At 47.6% G+C, this 15,000-nt stretch overlaps 2 protein-coding genes across 2 annotated transcripts in view; both read right to left on the reverse strand.

The window, feature by feature from the left end:
- Positions 1-15,000, reverse strand: part of LOC139372956 (general transcription factor II-I repeat domain-containing protein 2-like) — a 979,173-nt gene that overhangs the window by 737,797 nt on the left and 226,376 nt on the right. The window lies entirely within an intron of this gene.
- LOC139372431 (ras GTPase-activating protein 3-like) overlaps positions 1-15,000 on the reverse strand; it is a 115,050-nt gene that overhangs the window by 3,259 nt on the left and 96,791 nt on the right. The window contains exons 16-20 of the mRNA XM_071112144.1: positions 14,196-14,351; positions 12,126-12,199; positions 11,276-11,382; positions 3,744-3,826; positions 1-108 (exon numbers count right to left, since the gene is read on the reverse strand). The exon at positions 1-108 is cut by the window's left edge and continues 101 nt beyond it. Of these exons, the coding sequence (XP_070968245.1) occupies positions 1-108; positions 3,744-3,826; positions 11,276-11,382; positions 12,126-12,199; positions 14,196-14,351 (528 nt within the window). The remainder of the gene's footprint in view (positions 109-3,743; positions 3,827-11,275; positions 11,383-12,125; positions 12,200-14,195; positions 14,352-15,000) is intronic.

Genomic DNA, 15,000 nt, shown 5'->3' on the forward strand with positions numbered 1-15,000 from the left:
CCTGTTGCACTGGCTGACCTTGGTCAGGATGTCTATCCAGTCCCTGGCCTCCACACAGTTATTGGCCTGGATGTAGAGAGCCCTCTCTGGCTGGATTACCTGGAACATCTGGGGGGGGGGGGGGAGAGAGAGAGAGAGAGAGAGAGAGAGAGAGAAAGAGAGAAAGGGGGAGTGAGATACGGAGAGAGAGAGAGAGAGAGAGAGAGGGAGAGAGAGACAGAGAGAGAGAGAGACAGAGAGAGACAGAGAGAGACAGAGAGGGAGAGGAGTAAGGCTGTGAACGATCTAAGAGACAAGGCAAGAAGGGCCTTCTGTGCCATCAAAAGGAACATAAAACTCAACATCCCAATTCAGGTCTGGCTAAACATACTACTGTAGAACCCATTAATCTGTAGAACCCATTAATCTGTAGAACCCATTAATCTGTAGAACCCATTAATCTATAGAACCCATTGCCCTTTATGGTTGTGAGGTCTGGGGTCCGCTCACCCACCAATTATTCACTAAATGGGAAACCCAATATAGACTCTGCAGAATTCTGCCGAAATATCAAATAAACACCAAATAATGCAGAGCAGGATTAGGCCGATACCCGCTAGTTAACAAAATCCAAGAGAGAGCTGTTCAATTCTACAACCACCTAAAAGGAAGAGATGCCCACACATGTCCACCACAAAGCCCTCACCTACAGAGAGAGGAACCTGGAGAAGAGTCCCCTAAGCAAGCTGGTCCTGGGGCTCTGTTCACAAACAGAAACACACCCCACAGAGCCCCAGGACAGCAACACAATTAGACCCAATCAAATCATGAGAAAATAAAAGGATAATTACTTGACACATTGGAAAGAATTAACAAAAAAACAGAGCAAACTAGAATGCTATTTGGCCCTAAACAGAGAGTACACAGCGGCAGAACACCTGACCACTGTGACTGACCCAAACTTAAGGAAAGCTTTGACAATGTACAGACTCAGTGAGCATAGCCTTGCTATTGAGAAAGGCCGCCGTAGACAGACATGGCTCTCAAGAGAAGACAGGCTATGTGCTCACTGCCCACAAAATGAGGTGGAAACTGAGCTGCACTTCATCACCTCCTGTCCAACGTATGACCATATTAGAGACACACATTTCCCTCAGATTACACAGATCCACAAAGAATTCGAAAACAAATCAAACATTGGTAGACTCCCTACTGGGTGAAATACTGGGTGAAATACCACAGTGTGAAATCACAGCAGCAAGATGTGTGGTCCGTTGCCATGACAAAAGGGAAACCAGTGGAACACAAACAACATTCTAAATAACAACAATATGTATATGTTTATTTATCTACCCCCACTATTCATATTACAACTATTTACACGTTGCTAAAATGATTGAAATGTCTATATATATTTTTCAACCTTTTTAAGTGTAATATTTATTGTTAAATTCTAATAGTTTGTTGTTAATGTTGTTTTGTGGCTTTTCACTTTTGTTAATTGTTTATTTCACTTTCTTTGGAAATATAAACACATGTTTCCATGCCAATAAAGGCCCACTGAATTGAGAGGAGGCCCACTGAATTGAGAGGAGGCCCAACTGAATTGAGAGGAGGCCCACTGAATTGAGAGGAGGCCCACTGAACTGAGAGGAGGCCCACTGAACTGAGAGGAGGCCCACTGAACTGAGAGGAGGCCCACTGAACTGAGAGGAGGCCCACTGAACTGAGAGGAGGCCCACTGAATTGACAGGAGGCCCACTGAACTGAGAGGAGGCCCACTGAACTGAGAGGAGGCCCACTGAACTGAGAGGAGGCCCACTGAACTGAGAGGAGGCCCACTGAATTGACAGGAGGCCCACTGAACTGAGAGGAGGCCCACTGAACTGAGAGGAGGCCCACTGAATTGACAGGAGGCCCACTGGATTGACAGGAGGCCCACTGAATTGACAGGAGGCCCACTGAACTGAGAGGAGGCCCACTGAACTGAGAGGAGGCCCACTGAACTGAGATGAGGCCCACTGAACTGAGAGGAGGCCCACTGAACTGAGAGGAGGCCCACTGAATTGAGAGGAGGCCCACTGAACTGAGAGGAGGCCCACTGAATTGAGAGGAGGCCCAACTGAATTGAGAGGAGGCCCACTGAATTGAGAGGAGGCCCACTGAACTGAGAGGAGGCCCAACTGAATTGAGAGGAGGCCCACTGAATTGAGAGGAGGCCCAACTGAATTGAGAGGAGGCCCACTGAATTGAGAGGAGGCCCAACTGAATTGAGAGGAGGCCCACTGAATTGAGAGGAGGCCCACTGAACTGAGAGGAGGCCCACTGAACTGAGAGGAGGCCCACTGAACTGAGAGGAGGCCCACTGAATTGAGAGGAGGCCCACTGATTTGAGAGCAGGCCCACTGAATTGAGAGGAGGCCCACTGATTTGAGAGGAGGCCCACTGAATTGAGAGGAGGCCCAACTGAATTGAGAGGAGGCCCAATGAATTGAGAGGAGGCCCACTGAATTGAGAGGAGAGTACACAGTCATTAGCCCTCTCTGGGCTCGATTACCTGGAACATCCAGGGGGACATCTAGGGGGGGAGGAGGGAGAGAGGGACATGTTACAACCAGCAGTGTATAAACCTTCCTCAGGTCTCCGTCTCTAACTCCTGCAGCAGACTCATAACAGTCAATACTATCTAGAGTCTGGACCGCTAAGTTGTTTAGACTCATAACAGTCAATACTATCTAGAGTCTGGACCGCTAAGTTGTTTAGACTCATAACAGTCAATACTATCTAGAGTCTGGACCGCTAAGTTGTTTAGACTCATAACAGTCAATACTATCTAGAGTCTGGACTCTGGACCGCTAAGTTGTTTAGACTCATAACAGTCAATACTATCTAGAGTCTGGACTCTGGATCACTAAGTTGTTTAGACTCATAACAGTCAATACTATCTAGAGTCTGGACCACTAAGTTGTTTAGACTCATAACAGTCAATACTATCTAGAGTCTGGATCACTAAGTTGTTTAGACTCATAACAGTCAATACTATCTAGAGTCTGGACCACTAAGTTGTTTAGACTCATAACAGTCAATACTATCTAGAGTCTGGACCGCTAAGGTGTTTAGACTCATAACAGTCAATACTATCTGGAGTCTGGACTGCTAAGTTGTTTAGACTCATAACAGTCAATACTATCTAGACTCTGGATCACTAAGTTGTTTAGACTCATAACAGTCAATACTATCTAGAGTCTGGACTCTGGACCGCTAAGCTGTTTAGGATCATAACGTCAATTAATACCCTGGTAGTTGGTGTTTGGCAGTTGGTGTTTGGTAGTTAGTGTTTGGTAGTTAGTGTTTGGTAGTTGGTGTTTGGCAGTTGGTGTTTGGTAGTTGGTGTTTGGCAGTTGGTGTTTGGTAGTTAGTGTTTGGTAGTTAGTGTTTGGTAGTTGGTGTTTGGTAGTTAGTGTTTGGCAGTTGGTGTTTGGCAGTTGGTGTTTGGTAGTTGGTGTTTGGCAGTTGGTGTTTGGTAGTTGGTGTTTGGCAGTTGGTGTTTGGTAGTTAGTGTTTGGCAGTTGGTGTTTGGCAGTTGGTGTTTGGTAGTTGGTGTTTGGTAGTTGGTGTTTGGTAGTTGGTGTTTGGCAGTTGGTGTTTGGTGTTTGACAGTTGGTGTTTGGTAGTTGGTGTTTGGTAGTTGGTGTTTGGTAGTCGGTAGTTGGTGTTTGGCATTTGGTGTTTGGTAGTTGGTGTTTGATGGTTTGTATTCTTACGTTCTTCATCTTGAATGACTCTTCCTCCAGTCTCTCTACAGCCAGGATGTTCTCTATGGGGATTCTGCAGAGAGCGCCCTCACCTGGAGAAAACAAGGTACTGCATCAGACACCAGAACAAACAGCTATGTGTGTGTGCGCGTGTGCGTGTGTATTGGGTGGTTTTCTCCCATTGCAGCTCAGCTTTGATTCCTGTTCACAAAGTTAATCATTAACACGATGAATCAACAAAAAACACTGACTCTGTCTTTGGCCGTGCTAGAGGCGTCACTACAGACCCAGGGTTCGATCCCGGGCTGTATCACAACCGGCCGTGATCGGGAGTTCCATAGGGCCGTCATTGTAAATAAGAATTTGTTCGTAACTGACTTGATTAGTTAAATAAAGGTTAAATAAAATAGAGGATGTTGTTCCTACTGTGACCATTAGAACCCAAAACCAGATGGCAGCGCAAACCACCGCATTTAACCACGGTGAGGGACTGGAAACATGAACGAGTACAAACAGACAATCAAACAGGCAAAGATATATTATAGGGTCAAAGTGGAGTTGTCAGGGACTCCAGAAAGTCCTGGATTATAGAGGAAAAACGAGCCAAGTCGCGGACACAGACGCCTCACCGCCAGACAAGCTGAACACCTTTATCACACCCTTCGAGGAAAACAACTCACAGCCACCGACGTGGGCCCCCGCTGCTCACGAGGACCGAATCAAATCAAATGTTATTTTTAGGCTCCAGATCTCTGTAGCCGACGTGAGTAGGACATTCAAGCGTGTTAACCCTCGCAATGCTGTCGGCCCGGGCTTCATCCCAAGCCGCGTTTTCAGACCATGTGCAGACCAACTGGCTGGAGTGTTTACCGACATTTTCAACCTCTCCCTATCCCAGTCTGCTGTCCCCACTTGCTTCAAGATGGCCACCATTGTTCCTGTACCCAAGAAAGCTGAACTAAGTGACTATCGCCCTGGAGCACCGACTTCTGTCATCATGAAGCGCTTTGAAAGGCTAGAATCTCCACCACACACGACACGCTTGACCCACTATAATTTTCATACTGCCCCAACGTTGGCTCCCTCTGCTGGGAGTACACAGGCTGGGTACCCCGACGCTGATGGCTCCAAGTAGAGGAAATTAGGGGAGCGTGCCAACCAGCCGTGCAGCCCACATAAAGGGAGCACCATGGCACCCCCGCGAGAGACAGACACGGCGCAGAGTCTGAGAAGAAGGACCGAGCCGAACCTCAGTTATTTTGTTGTTATGTTTATTTTGTTTCCAAGTAAAGTCGGGTTTTCTGACTAGAAACTCCCCGTCTCTGTGTTCATCTCTGCAAACTCAACCCAACAGCCCACCGTTTACCACACGGGGGGGGTATTTGGAAATAGTCCCAATACCCATCGGTTTACCACACGGGGGGGGGTAGTTGGAAATAGTCCCAATACCCATCGGTTTACCACACGGGGGGGGGTAGTTGGAAATAGTCCCAACAGCCCACCGTTTACCACACGGGGGGGGTAGTTGGAAATAGTCCCAACAGCCCACCGTTTACCACACGGGGGGTAGTTGGAAATAGTCCCAATACCCATCGGTTTACCACACGGGGGGGGGTATTTGGAAATAGCCCCAACAGCCCACCGTTTACCACACGGGGGGGTAGTTGGAAATAGTCCCAATACCCATCGGTTTACCACACGGGGGGGGGGGGGGGGGGTATTTGGAAATAGCCCCAACAGCCCACCGTTTACCACACGGGGGGGGTATTTGGAAATAGCCCCAACAGCCCACCGTTTACCACACGGGGGGGGGGGGGGGGGGGTATTTGGAAATAGTCCCAATACCCATCGGTTTACCACACGGGGGGGTAGTTGGAAATAGCCCCAACAGCCCACGGTTTACCACACGGGGGGGGGGGGGGGGGGGTATTTGGAAATAGTCCCAATACCCATCGGTTTACCACACGGGGGGGTAGTTGGAAATAGCCCCAACAGCCCACGGTTTACCACACGGGGGGGGGGGGGGGGGTATTTGGAAATAGTCCCAATACCCATCGGTTTACCACACGGGGGGGGGTATTTGGAAATAGCCCCAACAGCCCACGGTTTACCACACGGGGGGGGGGGTATTTGGAAATAGCCCCAACACCCCACGGTTTACCACACGGGGGGGTGGGGGGGTATTTGGAAATAGCCCCAACACCCCACGGTTTACCACACGGGGGGGTATTTTTAGACATAGCCCCAACACCCAACGGTTTACCACACGGGGGGGGGGGGGGGTATTTGGAAATAGCCCCAACACCCCACGGTTTACCACACGGGGGGGGGGGGGGGGGGTATTTGGAAATAGCCCCAACACCCCACGGTTTACCACACGGGGGGGTGGGGGGGTATTTGGAAATAGCCCCAACACCCAACGGTTTACCACACGGGGGGGGGGGGGGGGGGGGGGTATTTGGAAATAGCCCCAACACCCCACGGTTTACCACACGGGGGGGGGGGGGGGGGGGTATTTGGAAATAGCCCCAACACCCAACGGTTTACCACACGGGGGGGGGTGTGGGGGGGTATTTGGAAATAGCCCCAACACCCCACGGTTTACCACACGGGGGGGGGGTATTTTTAGACATAGCCCCAACACCCAACGGTTTACCACACGGGGGGGGGGGTATTTGGAAATAGCCCCAACACCCCACGGTTTACCACACGGGGGGGTGGGGGGGTATTTGGAAATAGCCCCAACACCCAACGGTTTACCACACGGGGGGTGGGGGGGTATTTGGAAATAGCCCCAACACCCAACGGTTTACCACACGGGGGGGGTGGGGGGGTATTTGGAAATAGCCCCAACACCCAACGGTTTACCACACGGGGGGGTGGGGGGGTGGGGGGGGGTATTTGGAAATAGCCCCAACACCCAACGGTTTACCACACGGGGGGGGTGGGGGGGTATTTGGAAATAGCCCCAACACCCCACGGTTTACCACACGGGGGGGTATTTTTAGACATAGCCCCAAAAAATACATACACACTAAATCCTACAACAACCAGTAAGACTCCAACAATCACGGACAGGACAGAACGGTATGCCAGAGGGTTAAATAAGGAACATGATATGGGGATTGAAACCAGGTGTGTGTAACACAGACAAAACAAAACTAAACTGAAACATGGATCGTGGTGACTAGAAGGCCGGCGACGTCGATCACCAAACGCCACCCGAACAGGGAGAAGGGCCGACTGAAACATGGATCGGTGGTGACTAGAAGGGCGGCGACGTCGACCACCCGAACAGGGAGAAGGGTCGACTGAAACATGGATCGTGGTGACTAGAAGGCCGGCGATGTCGACCACCCGAACAGGGAGAAGGGTCGACTGAAACATGGATCGTGGTGACTAGAAGGCCGGCGCCGAACAAGGAGAAGGGCCGACTTCGGCGGAAGTCGTGACACACAAGGTATTTGGAAGTAGCCACAGGTTGGTTTTTAAATACTGTCAATACCATTGAAAACTATTTCTTCAAAGTTTTTCAATACATTTTAATATTTTTGCTACCTTTTTTAAGTAAGAACCTGCCGTCAACTTGTGCAAAACACGTTAGGAGATAAAGCGTTGTTCATTTCCCCAGGTCACATTATCTCACATTATGAAGATTATCTCACAATATCTCACATTATGAAGATTATCGCACATTATCTCACATTACCGCACATTATCTCTCATTATGAAGATTATCTCACATTATGAAGATTATCGCACATTATCTCACATTACCTCACATTATGAAGATTATCTCACATTATCTCACATTACCTCACATTATCTCTCATTATGAAGATTATCTCACATTATCTCTCATTATGAAGATTATCTCACATTATGAAGATTATCTCACATTATTTCACATTAGTCACATTAGCCACATTATCTCACATTATGAAGATTATCTCACATTATCGCACATTATCGCACATAATGAAGATTATCATAGTCCCTCAAAACATTTGAGCCAGCCACATTATCCCACATTATCTCACGGTATCATACATTATGCCGCATTATCCCACATGATCTCACACGATCTCACATCAATTCACATTATCCCACATTATCTCACATTATCCCACATTAACTCACATTATCTCACATTATGAAGATTATCATAGTTCCTCAAAGCATTTGAGCCAGTCATGTGTTTGTTTGTAAATAGCACAACGAGAGAAATACACAGGATATTACTGCAACACATTCTGCAGAAAATAGCTTCAGTTTCATCAGATGACAACAGAACGCTATGTGGTTGGTAGCCAGTAAATGAGCTGATAATGAAAAACAAGGTATTTTTTGTTTGTTTAGCAAAAAACAATGCATGGTCATCTTATCTTATCTTATTCTAATGTTTACCATAGAAAGAATGTAGTCAGCTACATTGACTGATGTTTTGCTTAAAAGTTCATCTTACATTTTACTGGAGAACAGTAGGCTGACTACACCTGGAAAAGGACTGGAGAACAGTAGGCTGGCTACACCTGGAAAAGGACTGGAGAACAGTAGGCTGGCTACACCTGGAAAAGGACTGGAGAACAGTAGACTGGCTACACCTGGAAAAGGACTGGAGAACAGTAGGCTGGCTACACCTGGAAAAGGACTGGAGAACAGTAGGCTGGCTACACCTGGAAAAGGACTGGAGAACAGTAGGCTGGCTACACCTGGAAAAGGACTGGAGAACAGTAGGCTGGCTACACCTGGAAAAGGACTGGAGAACAGTAGGCTGGCTACACCTGGAAAAGGACTGGAGAACAGTAGGCTGGCTACACCTGGAAAAGGACTGGAGAACAGTAGGCTGGCTACACCTGGAAAAGGACTGGAGAACAGTAGGCTGGCTACACCTGGAAAAGGACTGGAGAACAGTAGGCTGGCTACACCTGGAAAAGGACTGGAGAACAGTAGGCTGGCTACACCTGGAAAAGGACTGGAGAACAGTAGACTGGCTACACCTGGAAAAGGACTGGAGAACAGTAGGCTGGAAAAGGACTGGAGAACAGTAGGCTGGCTACACCTGGAAAAGGACTGGAGAACAGTAGGCTGGCTACACCTGGAAAAGTACTGGAGAACAGTAGGCTGGCTACACCTGGAAAAGGACTGGAGAACAGTAGGCTGGCTATACCTGGAAAAGGACTGGAGAACAGTAGGCTGGCTACACCTGGAAAAGGACTGGAGAACAGTAGGCTGGCTACACCTGGAAAAGGACTGGAGAACAGTAGGCTGGCTACACCTGGAAAAGGACTGGAGAACAGTAGGCTGGCTACACCTGGAAAAGGACTGGAGAAAAGTACCTTCTCAAACCTACTGCACACTGCAATCTCTATCACATAGTGGGTACCATTTAACTACACCTATATAACACATAGTGGATACCATCTAACTACACCTCTATAACACATAGTGGATACCATCTAACTACACCTCTATAACACATAGTGGATACCATCTAACTACACCTCTAAAACACACGGTGGACACCATCTAACTACACCTCTATAACACATAGTGGATACCATCTAACTACACATCTATAACACATTGTGGATACCATCTAACTACAGCTCTATAACACATAGTGGATACCATCTAGCTACACCTCTATAACACATAGTGGATACCATCTAACTACAGCTCTATAACACATAGTGGATACCATCTAACTACACCTCTATAACACATAGTAGATACCATCTAACTACACCTCTATAACACATAGTAGATACCATCTAACTACACCTCTATAACACATAGTATATACCATCTAACTACACCTCTATAACATAGTGGAAACCATCTAACTACACCTCTATAACACATAATAGATACCATCTAACTACACCTCTATAACACATAGTAGATACCATCTAACTACACCTCTATAACACATAGTGGATACCATCTAACTACGCCTCTATAACACATAGTGGATACCATCTAACTACACCTCTATAACACATAGTGGATACCATCTAACTACACCTCTATAACACATAGTGGATACCATCTAACTACACCTCTATAACACACAGTGGATACCATCTAACTACACCTCTATAACACACAGTGGATACCATCTAACTACACCTCTATAACACATAGTGGATACCATCTAACTACACATCTATAACACATTGTGGATACCATCTAACTACAGCTCTATAACACATAGTGGATACCATCTAGCTACACCTCTATAACACATAGTGGATACCATCTAACTACACCTCTATAACACATAGTAGATACCATCTAACTACACCTCTATAACACACAGTGGATACCATCTAACTACACCTCTATAACACACAGTGGATACCATCTAACTACACCTCTATAACACACAGTGGATACCATCTAACTACACCTCTATAACACATAGTGGATACCATCTAACTATACCTCTATAACACACGGTGGATACCATCTAACTACACCTCTATAACACACGGTGGATACCATCTAACTACACCTCTATAACACACGGTGGACACCATCTAACTACACCTCTATAACACATAGTGGATACCATCTAACTACACCTCTATAACACATAGTAGATACCATCTAACTACACCTCTATAACACATAGTGGATACCATCTAACTACACCTCTATAACACATGGTAGATACCATCTAACTACACCTCTATAACACATAGTGGATACCATCTAACTACACCTCTATAACACATAGTGGATACCATCTAACTAAACCTCTATAACACACAGTGGATACCATCTAACTACACCTCTATAACACATAATATATACCATCTAACTACACTTCAATAACACATAGTGGATACCATCTAACTACACCTCTATAACACACAGTGGATACCATCTAACTACACCTCTATAACACATAGTGGATACCATCTAACTACACCTCTATAACACACGGTGGATACCATCTAACTACACCTCTATAACACACGGTGGACACCATCTAACTACACCTCTATAACACATAGTGGATACCATCTAACTACACCTCTATAACACATAGTAGATACCATCTAACTACACCTCTATAACACATAGTGGATACCATCTAACTACACCTCTATAACACATGGTAGATACCATCTAACTACACCTCTATAACACATAGTGGATACCATCTAACTACACCTCTATAACACATAGTGGATACCATCTAACTAAACCTCTATAACACACAGTGGATACCATCTAACTACACCTCTATAACACATAATATATACCATCTAACTACATTTCAATAACACATAGTGGATACCATCTAACTACACCTCTATAACACACAGTGGATACCATCTAACTACACCTCTATAACACATAGTGGATACCATCTAACTACACCTCTATAACACACAGTGGATACCATCTAACTACACCTCTATAACACACAGTGGATACCATCTAACGAGATCTTGAGCACACAGACAGACCAGACGTAGAACCAGGCCTGACAACCCGTAGAAGAGCCCCCACAAACCTCCAGCAGTTACCTTTGGTTTTGTGGTAGGTAAACTCATGGTTAGTGAGGCGAAACCACCTCTTCTTGAAGTTCTTCATCCCAAAACGGTTCCTCCCCTGGGCTCGCTTGATCATGAACCTGGAGAGAAGAAGAAATGAGTGATTGACTGAAGGAGGAAGAGATCGCCAGGAGAGATAATCAGACAGAGAGGTCTTCAGAGAAACACACGAGGTGAAGGACAGGCAGGACGGGCCTGATCCAATACTACTGTAGAGATACCAGGTTATATAGGTTCAGTAGTGAGTCTGGGGCCTGATCCAATACCACTGTAGAGATACCAGGTTATATAGGTTCAGTAGTGGGTCTGGGAACTGATCCAATACTACTGTAGAGATACCAGGTTATATAGGTTCAGTAGTGGGTCTGGGGAATGATCCAATACCACTGTAGAGATACCAGGTTATATAGGTTCAGTAGTGGGTCTGGGGCCTGATCCAATACTACTGTAGAGATACCAGGTTATATAGGTTCAGTAGTGAGTCTGGGGCATATTGTTGATTAGTTATCTCTCTCTTACCCCCAACCCCCCCTGTGTTCTCCCCTGTGTTCTCTCTCTTACCCTTAACCCCCTCAGTGTTACCCCCTGTGTTCTCTCTCTCTTACCCCTAACCCCCTCAGTGTTACCCCCTGTGTTCTCTCTCTCTTACCCCTAACCCCCTCAGTGTTACCCACTGTGTTCTCTCTCTCTTACCCCTAACCCCCTCAGTGTTACCCCCTGTGTTCTCTCTCTCTTACCCCTAACCCCCTCAGTGTTACCCCCTGTGTTCTCTCTCTCTTACCCCTAACCCCCCCAGTGTTACCCCCTGTGTTCTCTCTCTTACCCCTCTTTCAGCATGATGGGAGTCTCGATACTCTTCTGGTTCCATCTCCCTGACGACGAGATTAGGTCCAGGAACTACAGACAGACAGACGGCACATCTCAAATTTACATTTTTACATTTTAGTCATTTTAATAGACTCTCTTATCCAGAGCGACTTACAATAGCAATTAGCGTTTACGTGCCTTGCTCAAGGGCACATCGGCAGATTTTTCACCTAGTCATCTCGGGGATTCGAACCAGTGACCTTTCAGGCTACTGGCCCAACGCTCTGAAATCGCTTATGCTACCTATGCCAAATCACACCCTTTTCACTATGTAGTGCACTACTTCTGACCAGAGCCTAGGCAACATCACCTCCGCCACGCAGACTCTCAACACGGGGGCCCCCCAGGGGTGTGTGCTTAGCCCCTTCCTGTAACCCCTGTTTACCCACAACTGTGTGGCCATGCACGACTCCAACTCCATCATCAAATATGCTGGACGACACGACGGTGGTAGGGCCTGATCACCGACAGCAATGAGACAGCCTATAGGGAGGAGGTCAGAAACCTGGTGGTAGGGCCTGATCACCGACAGGGAGGAGACAGCCTATAGGGAGGAGGGAGGAGGGAGGAGGGAGAAGACCTGGTGGTAGGGCCGGATCACCGACAGGGAGGAGACAGCCTATAGGGAGGAGGGAGGAGGGAGGAGACCTGGTGGTAGGGCCTGATCACCGACAGGGAGGAGACAGCCTATAGGGAGGAGGGAGGAGACCTGGTGGTAGGGCCTGATCACCGACAGAGAGGAGACAGCCTATGTCGGTGATCCCCCAGCTCCCTCCCCTCCCTCCCTCCCTCAGGAGGCTGAAACCATTTGGCATGGCCACCGCAGATGACTGGTTGTATCACCGTCTGGTATGGCAACTGCACCGCTCTCGACCGGAAGGCCCTACAGAGAGTGATGAGCTGGGGGATGAGCTGGGGGATGAGCTGGGGGTGAGCTGGGGGATGAGCTGGGGGTGAGCTGGGGGATGAGCTGGGGGTGAGCTGGGGGGTGACCTGGGGGATGAGCTGGGGGGTGAGCTGGGGGTGAGCTGGGGGGTGAGCTGGGGGGTGAGCTGGGGGGTGAGCTGGGGATGAGCTGGGGGTGAGCTGGGGGGTGAGCTGGGGGTGAGCTGGGGGATGAGTTCCCAGACATCCAGGACGTACAGCCAGTGTCTGAAAAATCGCCAAAGCTTCCAGCCACCCGAGACAAGGACTGTTCTCCCTGCTCCTGTCCTGCAGGCGGTACCGGTGCATCAAGGTTCAGACAAAGAGACTCCTAAACCGCTTCTATCCCCTGGCCATAAGACAAGGACTGTTCTCCCTGCTCCTGTCCTGCAGGCGGTACCGGTGCATCAAGGTTCAGACAAACAGACTCCTAAACCGCTTCTATCCCCTGGCCATAAGACAAGGACTGTTCTCCCTGCTCCTGTCCTGCAGGTGGTACCGGTGCATCAAGGTTCAGACAAACAGACTCCTAAACCGCTTCTATCCCCTGGCCATAAGACAAGGACTGTTCTCCCTGCTCCTGTCCTGCAGGTGGTACCGGTGCATCAAGGTTCAGACAAACAGACTCCTAAACCGCTTCTATCCCCTGGCCATAAGACAATGACTGTTCTCCACGCTCCTGTCCTGCAGGCGGTACCGGTGCATCAAGGTTCAGACAAACAGACTCCTAAACCGCTTCTATCCCCTGACCATAAGACAAGGACTGTTCTCCCTGCTCCTGTCCTGCAGGCGGTACCGGTGCATCAAGGTTCAGACAAACAGACTCCTAAACCGCTTCTATCCCCTGGCCATAAGTCTGTTAAATCGCTATCAACTTCCTCTCTCCTTCTCCAAAAGAATATCCACACTGACTAATCACCGGGGGGCTGGTCAGTACCAGAACCTTAGAGCTCTCATTCTGATCACTGGGGGATGGTCAGTACCAGAACCTTAGAGCTCTCATTCTGATCACTGGAGGCTGGACAGTAACAGGACTATAGAGCTCCCAGCCACAGAGCAAAGACTCTCATTCTCCCAGCCACAGAGCAGAGCAGAGACTCACGTTCTTCACAGCGTCGCCATACTTCTGCTCGTTGAAGTAATCGTAGAAGGCCGCCATGTAAGTCTCTTTAAAACTAGCTGATTTGGACTTGGCCAGGCTACCCAGGGTCTGGATGGTCTTAGAGATGAGGGTGAGGGTCCGAGACGTGGCGGGGTCCTGAGGAGGAGACGGACTAAGGTTAGAACAATACCGACCCACAACGTACTAACACACTGTTAACCACAACACACTAACACACTGTCAACCACAACATACTAACACACTGTTAACCACAACACACTAACACATTGTTAATCACAACATACTAACACACTGTTAACCACAACATACTAACACACTGTTAACCACAACATACTACCACACTGTTAACCACAACATACTAACACACTGTTAACAACAATGTACTAACACACTGTTAACCACAACATACTAACACACTGTTAACCACAACATACTAACACACTGTGACCCACAACATACTAACACACTGTTAACCACAACACACTAACACACTGTTAACCACAACATACTAACACACTGTGACCCACAACATACTAACACACTGTTAACCACAACATACTAACACACTGTGACCCACAACATACTAACACACTGTGACCCACAACATACTAACACACTGTTAACCACAACACACTAACACACTGTTAACCACAACATACTAACACACTGTGACCCACAACATACTAACACACTGTTAACCACAACATACTAACACACTGTTAACCACAACATACTAACACACTGTTAACCACAACATACTAACACACTGTTAACCACAACACAC

The sequence above is a fragment of the Oncorhynchus clarkii genome, chromosome 18 (genome assembly GCF_045791955.1).
Source record: "Oncorhynchus clarkii lewisi isolate Uvic-CL-2024 chromosome 18, UVic_Ocla_1.0, whole genome shotgun sequence".
Classification (NCBI taxonomy): domain Eukaryota; kingdom Metazoa; phylum Chordata; class Actinopteri; order Salmoniformes; family Salmonidae; genus Oncorhynchus; species Oncorhynchus clarkii.